This window comes from Melanerpes formicivorus, unplaced genomic scaffold (genome assembly GCF_026170545.1).
Source record: "Melanerpes formicivorus ecotype bairdi unplaced genomic scaffold, bMelFor1.0.p_v2 SCAF_36, whole genome shotgun sequence".
Lineage (NCBI taxonomy): Eukaryota > Metazoa > Chordata > Aves > Piciformes > Picidae > Melanerpes > Melanerpes formicivorus.
Window position 1 is genome coordinate 1,151,284 of NW_027142388.1, and position 26,373 is coordinate 1,177,656.

General features: G+C 49.3%; 2 protein-coding genes across 11 annotated transcripts in view; one reads left to right on the forward strand and one right to left on the reverse strand.

Moving 5' to 3' along the window:
• SFI1 (SFI1 centrin binding protein) overlaps positions 1–9,554 on the forward strand; it is a 28,914-nt gene extending 19,360 nt beyond the window's left edge. For 3 of the 5 annotated variants that reach the window (XM_068157201.1, XM_068157202.1, XM_068157203.1), the window contains 3 exons: positions 569–713; positions 1,370–1,484; positions 1,973–2,346. In XM_068157201.1, the coding sequence (XP_068013302.1) occupies positions 569–713; positions 1,370–1,484; positions 1,973–2,080 (368 nt within the window). In that variant the 3' untranslated portion in view covers positions 2,081–2,346. Of the gene's footprint in view, positions 1–568; positions 714–1,369; positions 1,485–1,972; positions 2,347–6,390; positions 6,478–7,203; positions 7,349–8,660 lie in introns of those variants that run through there. The other 2 variants (XR_010989596.1, XR_010989597.1) reach the window with 2 other exon arrangements.
• PISD (phosphatidylserine decarboxylase) lies at positions 2,354–26,027 on the reverse strand. 6 transcript variants are annotated; one of them, XM_068157207.1, is made up of 8 exons: positions 25,964–26,027; positions 22,774–22,868; positions 20,354–20,529; positions 7,528–7,764; positions 7,291–7,429; positions 6,405–6,551; positions 5,283–5,443; positions 2,354–5,019 (listed from the first exon to the last, which is right to left on the reverse strand). In XM_068157207.1, exons 1-8 carry the CDS (start codon positions 26,011–26,013, stop codon positions 4,795–4,797), a joined length of 1,230 nt encoding a protein of 409 aa, XP_068013308.1. In that variant the 5' UTR covers positions 26,014–26,027; the 3' UTR covers positions 2,354–4,794. The 6 variants fall into 6 exon arrangements, with proteins under 6 accessions (XP_068013308.1, XP_068013309.1, XP_068013306.1 ...); XM_068157208.1 differs by lacking the exons at positions 20,354–20,529; positions 22,774–22,868; positions 25,964–26,027 and adding exons at positions 9,657–9,822; positions 12,067–12,292; positions 16,410–16,472; XM_068157205.1 differs by lacking the exons at positions 20,354–20,529; positions 22,774–22,868; positions 25,964–26,027 and adding exons at positions 9,657–9,822; positions 11,873–12,292; positions 16,410–16,472.
• Between the last annotated feature and the right edge of the window lie 346 nt (positions 26,028–26,373).

The following is a 26,373-nucleotide window of genomic DNA, read 5'->3' on the forward strand; positions in this document are numbered from 1 at the left end:
GAGTTCTGTGGGTTCTGCTGAGTCAGGGGGCTAAAGCCATGTTCTAGGGACTGAAGGATGGAAACTGCTGGGGTTGCTTCTTTTAGCAAGAAAAGCTCAGGTGTGGGGGCTTTGGTGCACACAAAGCTGTGTGCAGCAGGACTCACTTTGGAAGAATTCACACAGGAAGGTGCTTCATGTTTTCCCTGTTCTTACAGTATGATTGTAAAAGGTGGTGTCTAAGCACCTCTCATTGTGGTGGTTTTAATGATACAAGGACATGACATTTGTGTTCCATGGGACTAGACTTCCTACCTAGTTCTAGAGTAGATGTAAAACACCAAAGAATGAATAGTCCAAAATAGCATTTGTAGTATGACACCACTCACTAGAGCACTTGTGAGCTTTTTTTGGTAGGTTTAAACTGAGTCTTCAGAGTTTGCAGTGCTTAGGACTCCTGACCCCTCACTATACCTGTCCAAGGGTGACAGAACCTGTGAAAGGAGTTGGGAGGATTCCACATATCCTGTCTACTAACCTGACTTGCCTTGGTAAGAACAGTGAGAGTGTGCTCTGCTTCCCTTGTCAGTGCCTTGTATCTTCCATTCAGCTGGAGGGGAAGAAAGGCAGCGTGGTTGCAGAGAAGCCCTGGTGTTAGAGGGGGAGCTGGAGACTGAGCTCCGACACATCCAGCAGCAGTTGCAGTACTATTTCAGCAGGAAGCAAGAACTCAAGTATGTTGCTGGCCCCTTTGACCAGCCTTTCTCCTGGCTGCCAGCCCAGCACTGCAGCTCTCTGTCTGTCTACCTGGAGAATAACCAGGCTGTTCACAGCACAACTGGGAACAAAATAGAAACTTCTAGAGGGTTTTATTTTCTCCTGTTACGAGTATACTCCAGGTGAGAGGGTGCATGCACAACCTCCCCTGGAGTCAGCAAGTGGTTTAGTTCTACCTGTGGCAGCTGCTGGAGAACTGTGACAAAGGTATCCTTGGGTTCATCTGCAGGCAGTATAAAGGACCTAGGCAGAGGGGCTGAGGTGCAGCTTCTAGCACTTCTGTCATGAGGAGTGAAATGAGAGCTTTTCAGCTGCCAGTTACAAACAGTAGGGCTGGTATTTGAAGAAGGATCAGCTTCTCTACCACAACAAGGACATTCAGCTGTCAGAAAAGGAAGTCAGGAACTAGGAGCAGGAAATGGAGACAGCAGTCCTCAGACAAATTTATCTGATTTCTTGCAGCTTAATTTTTTTTTAAAGACTTTGATTATTCAGTACTTTGAGACAAAGAAAAAAAAAAAGGGTGTTATTGCAAGTATCAATTGCAGGTCTAAGTTGGCTTAGACTGTTGAGCTCCTAATTGGGTTAACAACACTTCTAATCCATTTTCCAGGTTCTGTCAGCAGCAGGCACAGATCCTGCAGAAGTGGCTAGAAATGAGCATGCAGCCAGGATGGATGTTCAAGGGACTAGATGGTGTACAAGGAGTTCAGGAAGAATTGGACCAGGTGTGTAAACAGCAGACAAACTGAAGTTCCTTAAGTGACTATCACTGTGCTTTGTACTCCACCTGAAGGCTGATAGAAGGAACTGCAGAGGAAGCTGTTAGTAACATACCAAAAGGGAAACCTGTCATGAGAGCAGACTGGGGTGTAGATCCATCTCCCTCGTTGTTCATAATGCAGCTCCAGTAGACCTTTCTAAGGCCACTTCAGAGCTGCACTGCAGGCTTTCCCACGTTCAGGGTTTTCTCAGCGGTTTCTCAGGACAGTGTAGCTCTGCCACACTAACTGCACCTGCACTGCTCTCTCCTACAGCTCCCAGGTGGTTGGTACTGCAGGAACCTCTAAAGCATGCCAGTACCTGTCACAATCCTATCATTTCATAGTTCTTAAATGGGATAATACATAAAGGCTGCTAGAGCTCCTTCCCTCTTCTGTCAGAAAGCCTAACTGTGCTCTTGCTGTACAGCTCATGCACTTGTCTTCACTTCCAGTTGCAGGCAAGGATCAGCACCCTCAGCAAAGCACAAGGAGCAGAGAGGCAGCACGTACAGATCCTGCTTGCCCGCCTGCGCCACATCCAGATCGCTCTAGATCTGTAATGCAGCTGAACCAGCAGTGCAGCTCCTGGGTGGGACTCTGCCTCCCTTTTGTGGCAGGGGTGAGAGAGGTCTGTACATGGTCTTACTGTCTGATCAATTGGGGAGGGTGAGAGAGGTCTGTGCATGGCATTCCCTGCTGATAAATTAACTGAGAGCTATTTGCTTGGTTTATTTTGTTCCTACAGCTGGCTGAAGGCCAAAGCAAAGAGTAACTAAATCTAGCTCCTACTGCACCCAGTACCTAGTTTAGGTTACCTTGCCACTTCACACAGATAAGCAACACTGAGAAGTCTCTTTATTTCAAAATGTTTGCAAGTAAATGAGTTCATGTCAGTAAGTCACACTTTGACATACAAAAATACTGTGCTACTGATACAGTTGAATTAAAGGGATTCTCCATGCAGGAGAAGTTCACAGCATTATCAGCACCCTCTAGGACCTCTGCTTTCAGTGCAGGGCATGCTGCTGAGCACTGCATGACACCAGTGCTTGGGGAGCAGCCAGCTCTGCACAGTACTGACACCCTCCCAAGAATAGCCACCTGCATGCTGAATCCTTTCCACCTTCTTACACTGCTAATAAAGCAAACAGCAGGTAACCCACCCTCTATTGTGACCCTCAGATACTGTGGATGATGATGTTGGGTAGGAAGGAATTAAAGCTTAGGATTGCTTTGGCTGTGTCTGGATGCCCTAGGCCCCAGTGGAAAAGGGGGAAAAGATTCAATTGTCTTTTCTCCCATCCACAGGAACAAATTTGCTTTCTACTGTTAATGTGACACTGAAATTTAGTTGAAAGGTTAGTCAGAGCTTTATCCTCTTGGGGGTGACGCTTGCCTTAGTCTCTTATCAGCAGCAGTTTAAAAACAGAGCACACTCCTCTAACCTGTACATGGCACTATACTGCTGCAGGAGGAAACTTGCTAGGGCCAACAAGTTCAACAAGATAGGTGGCAGAGAACCACTTCAAGCTTTCAGACTCCTCCCCATGTAAAGTGAGGAAACATTGACTCTTGGAGCCAAAGGAATTTTCTCCTGCTTGTCACCCAAGCAGCCACCATCATCCAAGTCAGGGCTCTGGCAGTTTCTCATCCCTCCTTTCCTGATGACAAGCTAAGCATACAGGACGTGGCAAACTGCACATTTGTACAACAAAGTTAATATTCTATTTTCTGCAGTGCATACAAAGAAGAAGTTTTACTTTAGGAAATTGGAGGTGGGCAAAGCCTACTCTCCGTGAAGTATCAGAAAAGCAGCTCAAGCAAGGAAGTAATAGCAGAACTCTCTCAGAGCACAAAGGCAGGTGTCTCAGGCAGCTCCATTCCCACCAGCTCTGAACAGCAGTCAGCTCTGTGTCAAGTGCCTGGACTTGAAACAGTTTGTCTAAAGACAAGTGATACATTGCTTGGAAACTCCGTTCCTCTTCGGTGCTTGGGCACGAGGTTTAGTCAGGGCCACATTCAACAGATTCAGGGCGTTAGGTTATAACTCTCCTTGATGTGAAGTTACAAAGAGGCTCTGAAGTTTTGCTCTAGGATGGAGCTTCAGCATAGAGCTTCCAGCCCTCAGCACATTCCTAGCACTAAGTACAGGAGTCGGAGCCACGTGGAGTGTTTGTATTCTGAGTAAGATGGAATTAGTGCCAGTGCATTAGAGGACCAGGATGGCAACTTGGGATTGCTTCCCAGATCCATAATGCTTTTATACGCAGTCAGTGCATAGGGCATTGGTCCTGAAGCATCTGAAACTGTTCTGTTAATAAAGGACTTTCCCAAGAATTCAGTGACAAAACAGCAATGATGATAAAAAGCAGAAAGTAAACCCACATTCTGGTTACCCTCTCATTGCACCCCACAAGGAGAACATCCCCTTTGTTTTCTAATCCCTTACTCCCAGAGCTGAAGTAACCATCTTCCACGCAAACAAAAATCTTTAAGGCCTGAAACAGCAAAATGAAACCCTGGATTGGAAACAGCACAGAGGCCTTGGGGTTTTTTGGTGGGGGTTTTGTTTCTTTTTTACAAAGCCTCTCTGGAGCTGAGAGGTTCTGTGAGATGGAATGTGGGCACAGTGATTCCAGGTTTAAAATACAGTGCAAAGTTCATTTTTAAAGGGACAGTGTCAGAGCTGGCTAACAGAAAAGCTGGCTGAATGTAAGTTCCTGTGCATTTTGCTCTAGACTGTGAAGCCACATCAGCCAGTTTAACTCTGGCTGTGCACAGGCACAGGCTGCCTTTTGCTAAAAGCTTCTTAAAATTAAATAAATATGAGAGCACATTCTTTACTCAAGGTCTGAAGAACAGATACTGCAGATATAAAGTACAAAGTCTGGCTCAGCCTGTCACTGTCCCTTTAAATACAGCTAATCTCTATCGCCACCCTTCTCCATTGCACCTGCACAGCCTAGAAAGGCTTAAAAGGGACTTACAGGTTCTGAGAACATCCTGTGGCACATTGAGGGGACAACATGAGAGACTACAGGCACAGGGTGAGACAGAAAGCTCCACAGGTGACCTCTTGAAAGGCAGCTGTCCCTCATTCAATTCTTTCTGCATGCAGCAGCATGCAAATGTAGGCCAAAAGTGTTTAACACAACAACCACATCTTCTGTTTTCCTCACCCAGGTCCTGCTGAGTGATGCATACTCGTTAAGGGGAACACTCAGTGGTGTGATAGGAATCCTTTTGGATAGAAAAAACCCTGCTGAGACAATGTCTATAGAGAGCCCAGCGCTTCTCCAAAACGGATTTTCTGCCCAGCTTTGAGGTGGAATTTGAAGTCCTTGGGTGCCTCAAAGATGAGTACAATCGTGGAGCCTAGGTTGAATTCCCCCAAGTGCTCTCCTTTCCTCATGGGGATTCCTTCCTTGTTGTTGTTGGATATGAAGCTGAAGTCGTTGTAGGAGCCTTTTGAGTAAGAAGGACTGTTGGTATGCAAGTCCTGTGCAGAGAAGGAAGCAATCATTAGTGGAGTGCAGGGTTCTGTGCTCCTCAGCACAGCTGCAGCTGTGCATTTCAGAGCAGCATCTGACTACTCAAGAAGTCTTCACTGCAGATGGCTCCCTTTAAATCACTGAGATCATCAGTGGTGTGAAACACCTTCATTTCAGGGTAACAGGGCTTCTTTTGTAATTTTCTGGGGTAGTTTCACTGTCCTGTCCCAAGCCCACCCAATACAAGGACAGCTGCCCACTGCCCTCTCACCTGGTCAAAGTAGATGCGGATGGAGCCCACGTTTGTGGCTCCTACAGCTGTCAAGGAGAAAAAGCCATGCTTCCAGTCCCCCGTGAGCACCACCCGCTCGTTGTGGCAGAACAGCTCCTTGATCCAGCGAGCCACCCCGGGGTTCACAGACATCAGAGAGCCTGCCACAGGGAAAAGCCCTTAGTATCCAAAGGCCAGCCTCAGGCTAACTGCAGCACTTGTGTCCCTTCAGTGTGGGAAGAGAGGCAAGTGCTGGGCAAAGGAGAAAGACAAAGCTGGAGGAAACACAAAGTAGTCAACAAAAGGCGCACTCTTCATTCTCTCCAGGAAGATCACCACTTTTGGGCAGAACCGCAGGGAACCTGCAAACCATGCTGATGAGTCACTGTCAGGCTTAAATGCCACCTGGAGCACCATCTAAGCTTCTCTTTGTTAAAGAATGCCAGGGGTTCACTTTCACACCAGGAAACGGTGCTTTTCAGGCTGCAGGCACCTCCATCTCCCTTGGCTTTCACATACTTCCATCTACAGCCTCACCTTGACTGCATTTGCAGGCAGGGACAGCCTGTCGGGGGTGGTAGTCCCTTTCAAAATAGCTGCCGTTTCTGAAGCCTGTCCTAGCATCAGTCACACCTACTCCTCTGTCACCAAACTGAGGAGGCAGGGACTCATTTCACACGATCTGATGCTATTCCTCTACCAAAGATGTAACCAACCACCTCCACGCTAATGTCACCTACAAATTCACAAATGACAGCTACTGTTGTCATCTATAGGCCCTTGAGAAAGCAGAATCAGGACAAAGGCAGAGCTAGTCCTTAGTCTCAGCCCTGAGACAATTGAAAGAGACATTTAATAAGCACATCAGATCCATCTGAAAAAAAACAAAACTGATGGCTACCAAAAGGAAGCTAAAGAAATTCTACAGCTCAGAACAGGTTTCAGTGGCTAGTTGTCCAGTGCCTGAGAGCAGCCCCTTCCAGTTCTCCTTGGTAAGTGCACAGAAGTAGTTCCTGAGACTGTGGCTGAACACCAAGCACCTCTGGCTGAGCTGCCCAGGAATTACTGATGTGCTCCTCTCCACAGCTGCTCTGCCTTCATTTTCCAGGGACAGAAACCTACCTGGGAAGTGGCGTCGGTGGGACACTCTCCAGTCAGTGGGCGAGTGGAAGCAGTGATAATCCCCTGGTGCAAGGTAGATGACACAGTGATAGAGCTCATTGCCCTCCTTTGTGACTAGCTGTTGCTGAAAAGAGTTGCCAGCTGGGGCTGCAAAGAAAGCAGGGAGAGGATAAGGGTTATTTCCCCAGTCAAATTATTTCAGCTGGACAGTCTGCCCTAGGACTAGTAGCAGCTGCAGAGGACTAAGTGCAGCCCATGTGTGTTGCTGAGACTACGGAAAGATACACTTCATCCAGGCCATCTGGTGCTGGGAAGTTTTACTTTCTCTTTAAAACAAAATTAGGTCCTGTGTTGTTCTAATGATTCTGGAAATTCCTTAATTGTGGAGTTTGCCCTTCCCTAAACAGAAGAGCAGAAACTCAAATCCAGTGAAACAGGCCCCTTGCCAGTTTAGATGCTTTCATCAAGACCCAAGGCCTTGGAGACAGCACTAGAGGTGCAGCAGACCAGACCAGTGACAGCAGCACAGGGTCACTACAGGTACAGGGCTTGACATAAATCTTGTCAGGGAGCCACCTAACCCTGCCTTGCTAACAAGGTGCTTAGGCACATTTCAGCAGGAGTGCTACAGCCTTGTTACAGGGGCAGATCTTGGAGTCGGTTATAGGAACCAAGGTGGTTTGGATCAGAATGAGCCAGGCAAGACACTAGAAGGCTACTGGGGAGAAAATGAAGAGCTAGAACAGTGACTTGCTTATCCCTAAATGAAAAAATCAGACCTGTTTTCGTTCCTGACAAGGTGAGAAAGAGAAGGGAAAAGTCCTCTCTTCCCTGCTGACCCTGCAGGAGCCAAGCAGAATTAGTGCATAAGTGGTGCAGCACTCACCCTGGCCGAAGCTCAGCTCCTCTCTGCAGATGCGAGGGCCCAAGAAAGACTCCAGAGAGTAAGTGACCCCTTTCACTTGCTCCACTTCACAGTTTTTCACCTGCCCAAAGTTCAGGATCTTTCCATCAGAGGGACTAATCTAGAACAAAGAGAGAAGCCCGTTGTGATCCCTTCCTTGCCCAGCAAGCAGAGGGGTGCCCCTGAGGGCCGGGTCAGCCCTGCTGTGCTGGTGCTCACCACACTGTGCAGGCAGCAGACCGGCCGCGCCTGTGGCTTCAGCTTCCTGCGGAAGAACTCGCTGAGGTTTCTGTAGTGGTGCAGATCCTCTACAGCTGCCTCCTTCATGTTAACTCCAAAGGTCCAGATGTAGAGGCTGTAGACAGGCTTCCGCAGCCAGGTGGGCAGCTCCACCTGGTTCAGGCGCCCCCAGGCTCGCGAAAGCAGGCGAGTTGGCACCGATTTGTAGAGCGCAACCTGCAGAGAGATGAACTGCACTGTGGCACTCAGGTCTTCCCACTGATGGCTCTCCCCTACTCCCTGGGAACCAGGAAGCTCTTCCAGGTGACTGCTCCCCTGAATTCAGGGGGTTACACCAGACACAAAGTAGCCTTCAGGTCAGCAGTAACGCTGCACTTCACCCTCCCTTCATTCTGATGAAGGACAGGATGAAGCTTGCTATAGCCTTAGACTGAACCCAGAATCTCCACATTCAAGTCAGTGGAAACAGCCTCACATGAGGCTTGCAGAAAACATTTTCTAGTAGAACACTCAGCAGCAGGATTTAATATCAATATATTCATATTTATGAATAACCAACCAAATGAAAGTTGACTGAAAAATACTTTCTGTGTTTGATGACACGCTCCTCAGATGCCTCTACTAATGAGGCCATTTCCCACACCCCAGTGCTGGGCTGCTTCAGTGATACCAGCACAGGTGAAGAAATGTGCCCACGTGACGCAGCTACACCAGCATGAACTTAGCCCAGCCTTGGTAGCTGCCAATTCCAAGAGTAGGAATTTCCTTTCTTCCTGCAGAAATACAGCCCAAAGCCTAAGACTGAGTAGCAAAGAACCAAATCAGTGTTGGTCAGAGTTGTCAGTGTTGTCGATGCAGCTGGACAGGTGACAGTGTCTTCCTGCTGGCAGTCTCAGAAAGTCACTCCTCTGGGGTTTGTGGGACCATCAGCCAAAACCCTCACATGATTGTGAGGTCACTGGAGAAGTAGTGGGTGTGGACCAGGGACTCCAGCCCTCTCTAACTAGCTTGGCAAAACAGAGTGACCTGCTGAGTCTGGGACTGGGGCTTGGAACAGTACAGTTCAGCTGTGTTTAAATCCCACCTAAACATTGCTTTTTATTTCCTCTTAGTCAGAGCCATCATCTCTTGTCAGCATTAACCACATCCTTCACAATCAAATATTGCAAAACATCCCACAAACTGCAAGAGAAGCAAGCTGGCTGAGCACTTGTCTGGTGTATCCCATACAGCAAATGAAGGCTTCACTCACTGCTCACCTGGCTGCAGCACACTGGAGTGCAGTGAGACTGCACACAGAAAACACTAACATAATCCTACCCCACTTCAACAACTTAAGTGTACAGTAGGTTATAAATGCTGAAGTACTGAGGGAAAAAGTGGTTTGCCATTTTGGGGTTTTGCCATGCCTTATCCAGTGTTAACTTTGAAGATGAGTTGTGCTTCCCAGAGACACTGAGAAGCAGCAGGTGCAGCTGGAAAATCCCATCAGGTGTCCAAAGGACTATTTCCTAGCCACCTTCTCTTCCAAAAGAACCTGGCTTTCAAGTTGTTGGGATCAAAGACATAAGAATGGCAATTCTGTTGCAGTTTTCAATCCAGCTATCTGTGTGGTTGTTGCATTCTGCAATTTTGTGGGGAGAATACCCTTGTGCAAGGCAACCTGCACCCTGCTCTCAGCAGAGTCAGAGCAGAGATTTGCAAATGTTCAAAGAATGTGGGGAACAAACCACGCAAAAACAACAGGAAGCAAGAGACTGTCTCAGTGTGGCCAGGAAAGGGAAGTGAAGAAGAGATTTGGTCTGTGTTACCCTAGCCTTGATACTTCAAAGTGATTAAATTAATTCACAAGTTTCTGTTGATGTTCCTGGGTACATCCCTGACTGTTAGAGGACAAAGAAATACTCTGCTACTGAATAAACCCTATCACTTGTCTGTGAAGCAATTGCCAACACCACTAGGAACAGTAAAAACTGAAGGGAAACATGAACTGCATTTCTCTGCTCTCACACAGGTGACCATCAGCCTGTCCTGTATCAAGGCTATCTCCACCCCACTGCCGCCAGCTGCTCAGGTACCCGAAGCGCAGGAGCCCTGCTCGCACTTACCCTGCTCATAGGCCTCCATCCCACTCTGGTCAGGGGCTTAAGGGCACCGAAAGGCAGAAGGTAATAGAGAATAGTCAGGGGCCAAGAACGGAGTTTCAGAGCAGGCCTAGACATACAGCTCAGCTGGCCCAACCTTCGCCTCAGGGCCAGCTGGGGAAACTGCAACCTGAAAGATTACATACACAACACAAGAGGGTCAGCAGGCTCTGCTCACAGCCACCAGCTGCTGCCAGCTGGCAGTCATTTCTTCCTGCTCATCTTTACTTCAACACTGATTCCCCAAGTCTCTACTCCTTCATTTGGATCAGGTCTTCCCTCTCCCAAAACAGAAGGCCAGTTTATCTCAAAAATAAATTGAAAAAACCCAAGTCCTCTGTACCCAGAAGTCATGGTCACTCTCACAGGTCACCTTTGTGAAGGGGACACTCAAGAAATGAAGGCAAGATGCCTTTGCAGATGACACTTGAAAACAAACTCACTGCTGCTTCACCTAGCTACCCAAGAGGAAAGGTGATTCTTCCACATAGCAGATTACATCTCCCAGAAAACATTTCTGTGCTCTAGCCATGAGATGGCCAAGGTGGGCAGCAAACAATGTTCCAAAAGACAGGAATCTTTGATGTTGGGACTTTAATAAGAACTCTGTGGAGGGACAATTTTAAGGAAAGAACAGATACTCAGAGGAGAAAAAAAAAAAATCCTTGAAACCTAATAAACAGAGGTCCCTCAGAGGGTTCACCCATTGAAGGCACCTTGACTAGATCATGCCTCAAGTTGTGCTGGAGCCCAGCTTACACAGACCTGTGGTACATTCCCTGGCCTTGGGAAACAAGCAGTGACTGGAGAAGCAACAGGAGAGGCACTCCTGAGCTTATTAACACAATTTACAGAAAATGGACTTCAGAAGGTTCTGGTGCTGAGCAGAGACCACATGGACACAGCCACAACACCCTGCTAGTGCTGCAAGGCAGTCTGAGCTTGACAGCCCAAGAACTAGCTCCTTTGGTCCTGACTGAGAAGGAACTCCTTTTGCACACATGGTCACAGGGAGAAGCTGAACTTGTAATTCTCAGAGGGAAAAGCTGCTCAGCTTCCTAGCAGAGGACATCATGGGCCTCAGTTCAGATCCTTGCAGGAGGTCTGGATGAGACAACACCCTTCAGGTTCCCATTTATTCTTTGGTTTCTTCTCATGAAGAAACCTTCTTCTTCTCATCAAATCAAAGTCTGCCCAGCTGAGGGCCAAACACTCAGATCTGGGCACTGCCTACATCCTGGCTAAGAGACTGTTCACACAGTGCTGAGGGCAGCCTGCCTGCAGCCTGGCTACAGCTGTGTATGCAGAGTGGGAACAGCAGGCTCCTCCTGCACAGCTCTCTGTCTCTCACTACACTACAGGATATAAAACACTGTGTGTGCCTTCCCAAGGTGGAAGGGCACTGGGAAATTGAAAGAAAATTCCCTTGCCAACATGTTCCTTACACAACTTGAATCACAATTCAAATATCCTTCAGGCAGGTACAGCTGTCACCACTTTGGGATGCAAAAATGGTGCTTTTGGCTCAGAGGTTTTTCCCTGAAGTGAACACTTCTTTCCCACCAAAAAAATGCTAAATAAAACCCAGAGTCATCTGTGCAAGGGGAAAAGAACCCCTGAGGAGCCAAGACGCTGTCTCAGCAGAGGTACCGATGGCTTCCTTCTCAGCAGGAGGTGGGACTGACTTCATGGCAAGAGGAAGGGACATTTCATGTTCTTCCCTCCCCTGCTTGCCACCCACCAGGCTGTGCCCTGCTCAGGAGCTGGTGGGGTGCATCGAGCAGAGGTCCCTTTAGGTTTCTCTTCCCGCTGCTCTCTCCCTCCCTCCCCACCCCCCCCTTCACTGCAGTCGATCCTGGACCAATCCCTGCAGAGCTGCATCCTGGCAGCTCGCTCTGGAGCCCTCAGGCTTCCCACTGCCTTGGCCTGGTTTCAGAGCAGTCCCTCGCTAATTTTTCCATTCTCCCAGTGATGGAGAGTAGAAAGGAAAGGCATAGAAGCCTCATTTCCCTGCCACACAGCAGCATGCCTCCCTCTGCCGATTCAGCGCATAAGGAGCTTTGTAGTAATTAGGCCAAACAAAAGCTTCGCAGATGGCCCTGGCTCCTTCTGCCCAGAGCCCTCCCAGCCTCCCTCCCTCCAGCCACCATTGCTGCAAAGCACAAAACGCTGCACAGTACCTGAAACGAGTTCTCCTATTTGGTGTACCACTGGCAGAGCCAGCCGGGCCTGGGCTCTCCAGTGGTGGGTGCTGGTCCCTGGCACAGCTGCCGCTGCCGCCGGTCCCTGAGCGCAGCCTCCGGACATGAATTTTAACTTTGCGGAGGTTGTAGCAAGAGGGTGGAGGGTTAGATAAAGCTTTGTAGCATCTCACCATTTCCCTGAATGCAGCTCTGGTCCCTGCAGGCTGTCTGACTGACACATCGTCAGGGTGCCGGCTGGTTGCAAGGCTCAGGCTCTTTTCCTTTTTCCTCTACCTCTCTCCTTCACTTGCTCTGGCACAGGAGAGGACACGGCGTCACAGTTCCCAGTTCACCCGCTGGCTTGTCTCTGGACTCCCCCTCTGCTTCCCACTCGAGTATCTGCTAGGAGGGTGGCAGCTATTGCAAACAAACAGGCATCGTGTCACGGTGCAACATCCTGCCACACAGCCGACTCCGCGCAGGACACAAAGGAGCCGTCCGCGTACGCAGCCCTTGCGGTCCCTGCCTCTCGCTGCTCAGCGTGGCCATTGAAATCGGCTCTCCAGGCAGCCGGGGAGGCTGCCGGGCAGCGGTGCACTACGGGCGGACGAGCAGCCAGCTGGCCTCCCACAGCTAACCCCAGCACCAGCCCGGATGGAGGCTGGCAGGAGGAGCGGGGGGCGGAGAGGAGGAGGAGACAATTCCCAACTTCAACTCTGCACTGCAGCAGCTGCCGCTAGAAGAGTTCTGGGGCTGCTGGGCACCAAAATCTCATTCCTGCTCTTAATGTCCAGCTTGGAAAGAAGAAAACAGAAAGGAAAGGAACGTCTGTCTATTTTACAACACTTGCTAGCCACCACCATCCATCTCCTGAAGGCTCCTTCCATCTCAAAGAGACTCACCTAGGGAGCAGCTAAGGGACATTCTGCAAATAGCCAGGTGCTTTATGAAATGAGCCCAGCTTGAGAACTGGCTCCAGAAGTGTTACTGCTTCTGCTTTGGGACTCTCGGTACTGTCACAGTTTACGTCCAGTTCAACTGGAATGCAAAACAAGCAAAGGAAGCTGCCTTGGGTTTCTTTAATTTTTTTTAATGACAAAAGGCTGCAGCACTTCTCTCTGAGCATTCTGAGAAAATTCCCTTTGACCCTGCTGACCACATCTCCTGTTGACCGGATTTGGATTGAAACCGGACCCCTGCTTCAGAAAGTGGAGGTCTGCTAGCTGCGTCTCACCTCAAGATGAGCCCAAATGCCCAGAACAGTTATGGGGCCAGTGCTGCTAGCCATCCATTTCACTAAATTGAATTTCTCTGTTACCAAGGCTGTCTAAGCACCATGAAAACCGGGTGCCTAAAAAAGTAGACCAAAAAGAGCACTGGGGCTCTGATGTGAGGAAAGGGTTGTATTTCACTGGGAATACTGGAGAGGTAGGAAGGTCAGCAGCAAAAGCTACAAATACCTAGCTAATGGCATCCCTCACAGGCCCTGAAAAGAAAATAAGTCTTGCAAGAACTGTGTCTTTTGATTTGCTTTCAACTCTGGCTCTGGAGCCCCTGCAATCAAGAGTATTTTTTTGGCATGAAAACTGCTAAATGGAATTCTAGATCTCAGGCAGTTCCAAGACCTGTGTGCCTGTTGTTGTTTAAGCTGATTTTGAACAACTGCATATGAACAAAATTCCAGTTAGTATCATAGTATCAGTCAGGGTTGGAAGGGACCACAAGGATCATCTAGTTCCAACCCCCCTGCCATGGGCAGGGACACCCCACACTAGATCAGGCTGGCCAGAGCCTCATCCAGCCTGCTCTTAAACACCTCCAGGGACGGGGCCTCAACCACCTCCCTGGACAACCCATTCCAGGGTTTCACCAGGTAATTGAAAGCACTCAGAAGATATCTTTCCTTCTTGAGCCCTGTGCCAACTTTTCATGTTTTCCTATTAAAAACATTGTTCAGTTTTTCTCTGGCTGGCACAAGAAACTCCCACACAACAAAACTGAAGCCATCTGTACAGTAAAACGATGGCAGCAGTTACCCAAAATCCTACCAAAGCTTTAAGAAAAGCAAGGAGGAGCACAGGGCAGTAATTTCTCTCCGTTTGCCAGAAACATTAGAAGCTGCCCCCAGTAAATACTGGATTTTAAATAGAAACAGGCTTCAGTACCGTTCCCTTAAGGGAGGCGAGCCCACGAGGTCTTTCAGTAGATTCAGTCTTAGCCCCCAAATGATAGTCACGAAATTACTCTATTTTAGGCTGCACAAGTCTGATTCTCTGACAGCATGGAACAAGCTAAAGAGCTCACCTGCTCCCTAAACACAAATAGACACTGAAATGTTCTCCAGCTAATGCAGTGGGAACTACCACCCTTCAAAAGAAAAAAATGTGGTGCAAGAGAGAGTCCTCTCCAGGAAGGGAGAAATGTTGGTGTTAAAAGCTTTTTGCTTTTTTTAATCTCCACTTCTTCAAAAAACTGAGTTCAGATGAGTAAAGAAGACCTGTTTCTCCTAAGGTCTGTTCTACTGACCTCATTACATGCACCCGAGTCCTGCTCAAACTCTGGCAGTTATGGCAAGCTGCCATCCCTGCTGGGGTCACCCCAGAACAGTGCAGAGTTCCTACAGTGCAAGAAGGCTGACATCAAAAATCCACCTGGAGTTTACCTGCTTTCCACGGGGAAAGAGACAGGAACTGGTGATCAACCAGCTCATGACAGAGGAACTCATAAAGCCATTTCAAGAGCTGGACTTGTTGGGATGCAAACAGTAGCACCAAGCCTGTGTTATTAGCTGAGACAAGCACCTTATGCTTGTTGGTTTGTAGGGGGTGGAGATCAGTACCAGACTCCCCTAGAATCCATGTCAGGTAAATAAAAGCAGCAGTTATCAGCAGTTACAAATCCCTGGAGAATTATTATCCAATAGACAAGTGCTAATCTGCCAGCTACATGACACCATTCTGCTCTGTCAGCTCAAGTAAGCATCAAAGCCAGTGACCCCGTTTAATTCCTTGTCGTTACTACCTCGAGCCTGCCCTCAAGGTTTAAAAAGAAACAGGAGAGCACTGCCAGGAAGACTAACATGCAACTGAACTGCAAACCTCAAGTCTAGGGTTTAAATCATAAGGATGAATCAACAGGCATGGAATGCACGAGTGTGACCAGAGGGCTCCATGCACTCACTTTCTACATTTGGTAGCAGAACTGCTGTTCAGAATGCACCGTACACATCCAAACGCTGTGTTCTGCTCTCTTCCAACCCCTACCATGCTGTTCAGGTGCCAGCAAAAACAAGGTCCTGCCATCAGGGGAGAAGTGACCGTTAAGGAAAGGTCTCGTTCCTTTCCCAGCAGCAGCTGTGTAACTCCACACACGTCATCTCTGCTCCCACCCCTTTCTCCGGGGACAGCCCAACAAAACGAACAGTGGATGCTCCACACCCAGTCAGGAGCTCCTGAACTCCGACACCACATACCCGCTCTCCAGCTGCCGGGGCCAGCGAGCGCGAAGCTAGCCTCTGCCCGGACCCCGCCACTCGGCCGGGAGCCGCCCGGCTCCGCTGCTTTCCGCAGGCTATTGGTGCTGGCTAAGAAAACTACCCTTCGCAGCTTTACCTACCCTGAATTTCCAAGATCCGTTACTTTTCATGCCAAGAGCCCTTTCCATGTATATTTTTCTTAATCTAAGAAAAAGCTTTGGATAGTTTCTCCCTTATTTTTGATGGTTTCCCTCTTATTTTACATTGCTGGTTTAGTGCACTCTGTACATAGAGGAAGGGGGGAAACTGCGATATTTTAAGTCATCCATAAAAGGTTGGGTAGTTCTCTAAACTTAACCCGGAATCCTGTGCAAAGAGCCTGTTCTACAGTCTCAAAGACCTCTTCTGCGAAGGAAGGAAAAGCTTGTATTTACTCTTACAAAGTGACATGAAAATTGCTGATATCTAAACCTGACCCAGCTATTTTGATATTTTGTAGTAACATTTTCCATTTCATGCCTAACGCCCCCCATATTTAGCTAGAGATACCTGTGAAGCCAGCTGTCTGCTCCGCCGGGGCTCTCCAGAGGAAGCACCAACCGCGTCACCCCTCCGCACACGGCGGGACCCTGCGGAAGCTGCCGCCGGAGCCTCGGCCGCTGCTGCCCCTCCCGCGGAGGGACTTAACCACCGGACTCTCAACTCCGATAAGGCTGCTCCAAGGAACTGATTTGGCTGAAGTCTGCTAGGAGATTACTCGTGAGAGAATCGAGACTTCAGAACGGCTCTCCTGAAACTTCCACCAAGCCAGAGACCAAGGAGCAGTCACCGCCGGGGCAGCAGGGCCCACACGCCCGCCCCTGCCAGCCCCCGGCCCTCACTCGGTCCAGCGCTGTCTACTTCACCCTAAGGAGCACCTTTTGGACACCTGAACAAAGCCACGGGCCCAGCTCTCCCGCTCCCAGGCCGGCCAAACCCCCCGGGGTCCCTTCTCCGACGGGACAGAGGACTGGGACGGCGGCTCCACCCGCACCCCTTCCCCAGCAGGCCCCCACCTACCTCCCGGCAGTCGCAGAAGAGCCGGGGAAACGGCCGAGCACACCACCCACCCTCCCGTCGCTGCCGGCCGGTGCTCGCTTTAAGGAAGGGGCGCGGGGCAGAGGCCCTCCCCCGCCTCGCCTCCCAGCCACTGGCGCTCCAAAACGGCTGCCTGCCCGCAGGGCCCCGGCCCCCTTCGGAGGAGGAGCCAGGCCCGCAGACAAGAAGAGGAAGAGAAAGCGGAGCGGAGCGGCAGACGCGCCGCCCGAGCGTGGCCCGGGGTTTGGGGTCTGGAGCACGGCCGCCCGGCCCCGGAGCAAGCCGCGGGATACGGACTCTGTCTGCCAGGGGTTGGCCGCTTCCGAGGAACGAGGAGGTCTCCCCATCCCGAGGAGCCCCTGGCCAAGCCAATAGGGACACAGGCTGTGCCGGGAACTTCGCCCAGCGCCCCGCGGCTGTGCTTTCACCGGGGCGTCTCGGTGCCTTGGCACAACCTGCCATACGCATGTTCAGCCAGGCACGGAAGTGCACGGCCTCTCAGCAAGATGCTCAATAAGCTGTACGGATAGGACAGATGTACATAATCCAAGAGCCATCTCGCTGGCCAGGTTAAGAAAATACTTATTTGACTTAGTTCAGCTCAGAAAACACCGACTCTCCAGTACAGCAGAGAAAACCATTTACACCGCCACACCCTTCAAGTATGTTGATGTTCTTAGACTTTGAACGTTTTCTGACCATCTTTGCTACATGCATAGGGCCACTACAAGGAATTTTTTTCTAATGGCATGTTTGCTCAGATGAAAACTCAGCACCAGGACAGGGGAGCAAGAATGAAGACAGGCAATCAAGTGGAGATTATACTTCTTTCTTTCAAAACTGGATTAAAATAAACAACCTGAGATTTTTTCATTATTAGCTCTTTCTTGAACTTGATACAAACCTCTTACCATAACATCAAATGTCTGTCTCCTCTGGGCCAAGAGAAACACCTTTGGCACTATACTGCCAAAACAGCATCCAGGATTCTCTGCTACACAAATAGGAGCAGTTTGTAATATCAATAGCAAAGACTTTCTTGTTCTCACCTCTGAGAATCAAGATCCTATACTCAAAGCACTGTGGTGACAGTAAACTGAGGCTGGAGCAGGACAGGGCTGTGGACGAATCTCTCCTCTCTATTACCAGAAGTCACCGCAGCTCACATCTCCTAAAGGTTCACCATGTTTTTCCTGGTCGTGTCACCCCAACAAGCACTGCTGTTTTACTCACACAAAATAGAACTGTGGAAGCAAAGGACAGCTACAAGAAGTTCCTCTCTCCAGAGGAAAAACTTTTTCATCCAGTTTTCATCCGAACTGTCTCTTTGTCCAAGGTTTTCCATAATAATTCTTTGGTCCTGTATCAACACTCTTTAGTACCCAGGAGAGAAGAGGTAAATGCCTCTGATTAGCATATGAATGGCACAGATGCAGATCCCAGCCAGGAAATGTTTTGTGACAGAAAGGATTTGAAACAATAAGCTTCCTGCATCTGATAAATATCTACCTGTCTCCCTCCAAGCCCTCTGCTTTACCTCATCTGATTAAAGGAAAGCTGATCCTCACTGGTACTCACAGTAGCAGACACACTAAGGCGTTAATCAGCTCAAGCTATTAGCCACATAATGTCCCTAAGAAAATCAGCGGGAGAAAAGGTCTATGGTAAGGAAACAATAGTTATGTCCTTCCCTGTGGAAAAACTTAAGGGACACTTAAACCAAGTCAATTTTCCCCCCCTCGCTGTTTTATGAAGCTTAAGGGAAGCAAACCCCCTCTTTGAATTCAATCAAAAGCTCCTCACACCATACCAGTATGTGCCTTCACAACAGGGAGAGGCTCCCTGCCTGCAGCACAATGATTACCCATTTCTGCCCCTGTCCTCTGCTCAGGAGCAGGGCAATCTGCCTTACACACAGAGCTGGCAGGTGGGTGTTTGCACGAGGTTGGTATTACAGAAGGACAGCTTCACAGCTGCAGGCTCAGCAGCGAGGGCACCTACAGCAGTGTCTTGCTCCAAACCACTCTTTCAAAGCCCACTGAATCCCATTTGTCTCTCTTTGCCTGTGCAAAGGCTTCTTTCCCTCTCCAAAAAAGAGACACCCCTCTCTCACTCCCAAGTGTGCTTCCAGTGATGCAAAACTCAGGACAATGGAAAATGATAGGTCAGCAAAACAGACACTCTGCTGTCCAATAGAAGGGAACAATGCAGCCCTTCTTTTCCTTGAATCCTTCATTGTTTGGAATATTTCTTGCAATGTATGAACATAGTTTCTCTTTTTCTTCACAGCTGTCAAACTTCCTTTCCTTCCCACAGAAGCATTTAACAGAACTTCAGCATTTAGTAAGGACTAGGATCTTGTTAGTGTCTCCTACTAGAATCTGCTGCATTTGGAGCCCTGCTCATCAGTTTGGAATTATTTGTGAGATTGCTCACTGCAAAACCCAAGTCCTTCAGAGCTGTTTTATTAAAAGCACTACATGTAGCTTCACCAAATAATGACAAATGGCATATCAGTATAATGAAAGTAAAATTTAATACAGGAATCAACCAATTTCAATCCCGAAGTATGAGCAATCACAAACCCCACTTGTTTTCAAGTATCAGAACTGAACTGGTGTTGCCTTTTAAAAGACATACTCCAGTGACACTTACCATTTGTTGTTTAAATCAGAACATAGAATCTTCAGCACAAAAGCTTCAGAACATAAAAGCTTCAGCAGGAAAAGTATACACAGAAGACAGCTGTACAGCCACGTTCCTCAGGAGCTACCATGGCCTAAGCTGTTATCATCTGGACTGCCTGATGTGGGTCACTAGTGAAAATGAATTTAGGGACTCCAGCCTAGTCCCCCACAGGCAGATGGCCAAACCACTTGCAAACTGGCAGTGTGCTCAGGAATGCAAAGAAAAGGGATGCTAAAGGTCATACAGAAGCATCTCCTATACAGCCTTACAATCCTAGAATGTTTAACTCCTTGCCTTCAGAAAGATCCTGAGGCAGGCACTCACCTGGCTGTTGGGAAGAAGACCACACAGGCAGCCTGACAGGAGCGCTGCACTGTACTAGGTATTGCCAAGGAGATGCAGCAGTTACAGGGAGTCATGAAGCACTTCCTGTTTCAGTGCTGTAGTGGCTGTTTGACTTATCAATCTGATATCCATACAGCAATTCCACAATCATTTCTAAACTCCTTGACATCCAGAAGGAACCCGCAAGAGCCATGCCAGACCTGTGTGCTGGCCACAGAAAAAGGTCTTGCTACGTATGCACAAACAGGTAGGTTAACCAGGTATTAACTCAGCCTCAGCTTCCTTGTGAAGCATACAAGACATGAAGCACAGGCAAGTACCAAAAGCAGTAGAGCTTGTGCAGTGAGAAGATAAACCCTACAACTACTGCACAAGCTATACTCATAGCTAGAGCTACCTATCCTAATCCTCAGCACTGGGTATTATTTGAATGCTACAGTATTTCATCTTAGTCTTGCCTGTTCTGATTCCTATGTTTAACTGTGCAAGTTGCATTATGTGCTTCATTTGCTATCTTACCAGAGTAACCTGATCTGAATTCAGTGTTGGCTGTGCTTTAAGCAGGGGGGTGGACAATGTGAGCTCCGTTTCAATGATTCAATGCCTACCAAACATATAATTCAATCACTTAATTAACTCTTTCCTCTACCTCTTATTGGACAAGTACTTAAAGAAAAGATGTCAGCTGTACTAAAAGATGGAGGAGAGGCCAGCACTTCCTCCTATATCACTACCAACTTCAGCCAAAACCATGGTCACCAAAGCGACAGAAACTTTAGTTGCATGACTTGTCAAAAATGCTTTGGCAGGAGGGGACAAATTAAACATTCCCTGTTTGAAACAAGACCTTAGCATCAAATATGGCAGAAGCAAAATCGCCCCAAGTTTCTTACCTCCCACTCCCTTGCAAGCTTCACAGGCACCTCTAAGCCCTTCTTCTCCAGCTGTTCCAACTTGTAATTCTCATATTTTCTGTAGCCTGCATATCCCCCCCCTGTAGCTACCAGAAGATGGAAGGGGCGCAGGCGGAAGACTGGTCCTACGGGAGCAGTATGTAGCTTCTTCCTGTCTGTAAGAGAAACAACAGCAGACTTCAGGAGACACAACAAGCACACAGCAGAGTTCTGTGCAGTGAGGGCTGTCATCTGAGGCGAGCGAAAGGCCATCAGGAGTGCACAGCACATGAGGTATGCACAGGCAGCTGCTCCTAGGTACTTCACCTGACAAACACCAACTGGGCATCTGTGGCTTTAACCTCATCCTCTCCCTCCTGCCCCATGTCCCTCCAGTGTTCTTCCCCAGAGAGAGCTCCCTGAAAGCACCATGGAGAAACCCGTAATATGAACTGCCTTGAAAGCACCCTCACAGCTCCCAGCCAGGAGATCTACTATGCTGCTGCTAGAGAGAAAACCAGCTGCTGCAAACAGTCTGTAGGGCTGTGGAGCTTCCTGCTTCCCAGTCAGTCCAGCTGTCATTCCAGTCAGGGAATCCCTCAACTGCACAGCTAACTGGAAGAGGAAGGAAATGACGACCTGCTTCACTGCAGGCTTGATAAGCAGGACAACAGGCACATGGCTGCTGTAATGTAGTGGCTGCATAAAAATGACACAGAGCATTTCCTCACTTTCTTGCTGAGAGCTACAAGCTGTTCCTGTGTCACACACACCTCCCATGTCACCTGTGAGATGTGTGTACACCACCCTGTCACTCAGCAACAGGGCAGCCACAGCACTGGGAGCTATTTCCCTTACCAAACCAAATGTGCCTGGGGTCAGGGGAGCCTAGCATAGCTTAGCAGGGCTGCTTCTGCCCTACTGCAGGCAGGCTGAAGGGGCTCAGCAATGAACACAAGGTACCACTGGCCAGAGAAAATGCCCAAAGGAACTTGATGTCATTGTCACAAGAGGGATGAGCCAGAGTCAAAACCATCACTGTAGGGCTTTGGCTGTGCCTGTGAAAGGCTGCATTAGCAACACGAAGAAATCAGTAAGCATTGAATATATTTCTAGGCACCCAGAGAGGCAAAGCATAGCTGCTTAGCAATCTGGGGAGCTTTAGTTCTAAGCAGTGTACCTGATTAGAAGCATCCAACTATTCTCCATCCCCCAAGCTGCCCAATGAAAGTAATTCTTGCTCACACTTTGGTTTACATGTTTGAATTACATCCCCTAAAATACATCATAATATGATAACAGCTTTATTCTTATTGGGGAAAAACCCAACCACCTCGTTTTCTGAGGTCAAAACCCAACAATGCAACAAGGCAGCACCTACAGTTACAGTTCAGATTCTAAAAAAATCTTTTGGCCTGAAGATGCACAATAAAAGAGAGAGATCATTTACAACAGCTGAATGTTTATACAGGCAGACATTTATTTGAGTTTACCAAGGCTCCACAACCTTTCAACTCTGTGTCCCGATTTCAACAGCAATGCCTGTACAGAGACCAGTGGTAGTATTACACCCTAAAGCCTTTACCTCTCCACCACATCTTTGGGTCTAAATTAGCAAAGCTGCTCAGCTGTTCACCAGAGCTCAGCAAATTCCCAAACCACAGCCCTCAGTGGGGACAGCTCTTTCTGGTCTGGACCCAGGGAGAAGCTGTTTCCACTTTAAGAGTCTACTGATTACACCAATGCCAATATTTCTCTCCCTGTGCAGAAGGCCAACCCATTTGATGTTCCACAAGCCACAGCAAACACAGTTTAATCTGCTGATAAATGATTTGAAGAGTTGACCTTTCCCCATCTCCAGCATTAATGGAAGAGCACTTCTGTAACTGGTATCTGAAGCGTGGTCGCTGGCACAGGCATCTAACACACCACCTAAACTCCTAAACTTTTTCAGCCCTGACAAAATACAATTCCATGCCTTTGAGACATCAACTAAATTAACACAAGCTTATGAATCCCAAGACAAAAAGATTAGTTACTGATTCTGGTAACAAATTTTTCCAAACATCCCCCCCCACGCACACATGCTACTAAGGAGACAGAAACAGATCCCAATAGACATTTCCCTTAGGGGAAATTTATGATCCCAGCCCCTCTTCTCCTGGCCCTGTTACACAAGTTCTCTTCCAAAGCAATAGCCTCAGTGAAAAGGATGACTGTCAAAGTGTCAAAGAAGCTTTAAAAAAGCTCAAGTACCCTCAATAAGGGCACATGAAAAGAAACCACTAGGGTAGCAGGTGTCATTTCCATGCCTGCTTTAATCTCCAGAACTTAATATTGACCAATATGTGGCTGTCATTTGCCTAACTTTGAGCAACCCTGAATTTAAAGACACTGAGTAGATACAAGCCTTCACTTACCACTGAAAAACGTCCTGGAAGGTGGCTGCTTCCACAGGGCTCCAGTTCTAACAGGCAGGTTCCCGTGCACAAGGAAGTTACAGCTAGTCAGCAAACTGCAAATACAACAGACAAGAGTGTTCCATAACACAGATGTAAGCACTTCAGTGCAGTGACCATCATAAATTCAGAGCTGAGTAACAGAGGGAAAGGCCTCCTCAAAGCATAGAATTTTCACCATTCCCTTCTAGCCTAGTTTTTTCCCCTAAAAAACCACCAACAACCCCCCACACACACCTGACAACCCAACTGCTCCTGCAGACATTTAATGTGGCATCTATTCCATCTTTTCTTAGCAAACAGTGAGTGTTTCTGCTTTGCTGAAAATGCAAAACAGACTTAGAACTGGCCTACACATGAAAAAGGTTCAACCAGGACTTGCCCTGTGTTCAATATACAACAATTCATTTTCCTAATAAATCTGGATAGGATTCATCCAGCTGTACAAGAACTCTCCCTGTGCCAAGCCTGTAAATAACCCTGTTTAGTGGAGTGCTCTGAAGCTGGGACAGGGCCATGTCCTGCTGCTAGCCCAGCTGGCAAGCCCCAGGCAGGGCAGGAGAGGTGCAGTGTTGTCACACCAGCAGGCTCAGGCCCTTGGCAAGAACCAGGTCTGGCAGGTCTTTGTGCAACCCACTCATTGCTGGGATACAAAGGCCACAATTGGGATGTCTTCATTTGTCCCTCTGACCTTTCATCTGCTCTTGATCAGTTACAAGCTGAGTACACAATTACCACATTAGCTTACAAGCTATTGCATCACTTAGGGGGTGAGTCAACGCCAGGAAGTGATTATTAAGACTTTTGAGAATTACCTTCAGGTGTCTATTGAGTTACACATAGCCATGATCTCTTGACTCAGAAAAGTCCACAAATGGCAGATTTCTTGGCTAGAAACCACACACTAGTAGCAGACACTTGCTAACAATGTTTTAATGTTAGCCAAGGACAAACAGCTCTAGTTTTCACTGACCCCCATGACATGGGGTCAGCAATATTTCGCTGTCCTTCAGCTTCACAGTCTGTTACACCACTGCACTACCCCAAATAGAATAGAATAGAAAAGAATTAACCAGGTTGGAAAGGACCTTTGAGATCATCAAGTCCAACCTATCACCCAACACCATCTAATCAACTAAACCATGGCACCAAGTGCCTCATCCAGTCCCCTCTAAAAACACTTCCAGTGATGGTGATTCCACCACCTCCCTGGGCAGCACATTCCAATGGCTAATCTCTCTCTCTGGGAAGAACTTCTTCCTCACATCCAGCCTAAACCTCCCCTGGCACAGCTTGAGACTGTGTCCTCTTGTACTGGTGCTGGGTGCCTGGGAGAAGAGACCAACCCCCACCTGGCTACAATCTCCTTTCAGGTAGTTGTAGACAGCAAGAAGGTCTACCCTGAGCCTCCTCCAGGCTAAGCAACCCCAGCTCCCTCAGCCTCTCCTCACACCCCCTCACCAGGGGTCTGGAGCACAGCCCTGTGAGGAGAGGCTGAGGGAGCTGGGGTTTCCTAGTTCATCAAAAGGAGCAGAAGGCTTTAGGGGTCCTTGCTATAAATGCATATAATGTGACAGGACAGACCCCCCCACAAACACTGATTCCTGTAACCACATGCTAAACCCGTCACGGCACTGCCCTCATCTCCCAGGGTATGATGTGCTTAGCGAGGCAGAAAGCACAGCCCACACTGCTGCAGAGCCTGGATGGTTTACACAGCACTGGGGTGTAATTCTGCCGTGCACAAGCAGGGCAGCAGGTGCCCTTGGCCATACACCCAGACTACCCAACTTTGCAACCTGTTTTGCAACATGCTAAAACACCTGGGATAAAAGGAATACTTGACCTAGCAGAGAGCTGGGAGCCCATGGGCTAATTCAGAGAGATTCAAAACACTTCAGAATTAATCCAGTTAGCAATAGCCTTAAATTTAACAGAGAAGTTTTACAACCCTATCAAAGGGGAAAAATGAAAAGAAACTTGGCTACAGCCCAAAGCACTAACATTCCCAAGATATCCATTAGTCTTGGTGCATAATAACCTACCACAAAAATGCCCAGCCAGAACAAAACTAGCTGTGCTGGCTTCACAGGAGCACCCTGGAGCCTGTTGCCAAGGCAGGGCAGACCAGGACTTGGTCCTTCAGCAGACAGATCATCATAGAGAAAGGATGCAACAATTAATTGCAGACCCTGAGCTCTTAAAAAAAATGATTTTGGTGTCCAACATAGGAAAAATCAATCTCCTTCCTACTCTGAAATCTGTCTAAACCAATAAAGATGACAAGACTAAAGAGTTTGCTTTCAGCCTCAACTTCCCTGCTCCTGACACTCTGACCTTTACAGGTACAAGTACAGAAGAGTGCTGGCCTCCTGCTTCTGTCACCCACCCGAGGGCTGCTGGAGCAGGAACTGATGGGCTCCCAAGTCGTCTTCAGCCCCCCGGTGACTTCATCTGTCCTGGGATGAGGGACAACACCCGGCTTGGACGGTAATGACACGCTCTGCGCAAGAGGCGTTTTCGCCAGGTTTTGAGAAAAGGTGGAGGAGGGGGGCTGTGTGGTTTAAGAACACAGAGCTGTGGCCAAAGATAATATTCGTAAACCTCCTCCGTTGCTGAGAAAAGCCTTAACTAGGAGATCTCCCCTGCGAAGGGCTGGCGGGCTCCGGCGAGGAGCTCTGTTCTGAGCCGGCCTGGCCGGGGCGACACGGCAGCAGGGGCTGCCCCAGCCTGCTGGCTCTGCATTCGCAGACAGCTGCCGGCCGCGAAGCCGGGCTCCGGTTTCAGCGGGCCGCAGGCTTTCCGTTCGGACAGGGAACCTTGCCCGAGCGAGGCCGCGGAAAAGCCTCGTCGCACACGCCCGGGCGACAGGGCCGAGGCACCGCAAACAGCCGCATTTGCACCCCGGCAGGGAAACGTCAATGACCGAGGCCACTGGAGAGCTGGGGGGGCTGCAGCCCCCAGCCCCCTGGAGGCCGGGTCACCGCCCAGCTCCTCCTCACGCCCCCTGTCCCCGGCGTGCCGGCTGTCAGGTGCTGGCTGTTAGACGCCAGCTACCGCCTCACCCCCGGGTTTGCCGGGGCCGGACAGCCCCAGCCGGAGCCTCCCCGCCGGCGGCAGCGCGGAGCCTCCCCGCCTGCCGGACCCGTACCTGCTCCGCCGCAGCGCGGCCACGCCGCCCCGCGCCATGGCCGCCGCCATCTTCCCGCGTCGCCGCCGCCGCGCACTGTGCCGCGGCCCGCACCGGAGGGCGGGAGACGCGCGCGGGGCGGGGCGGGGCCGGGCGGCGGGGCGGGGCCGGGCCGGGCCGGGCCGGGCGGCTGAAGCGGGGCGCGGGGCCGTGAGGGGAGGGCGGTGTGGAGAGACCCTGGGCTGTCGGGAAAGCCTTGTGTGGGGATGGGGTCATCCTCAGGGGAGAAGCGGAACCGGGCTGCTCCCCAGGGCGGGATATGCTGTGTGGGGAGAGGTCTTCTCTGGGGGCGTGTGTGGGGACAGGCCCGTCCCTGCCACACGTCTGTCCCGAAGAGATAAAGTATGGGGTCAGGACCGGCTCTGAGGCGA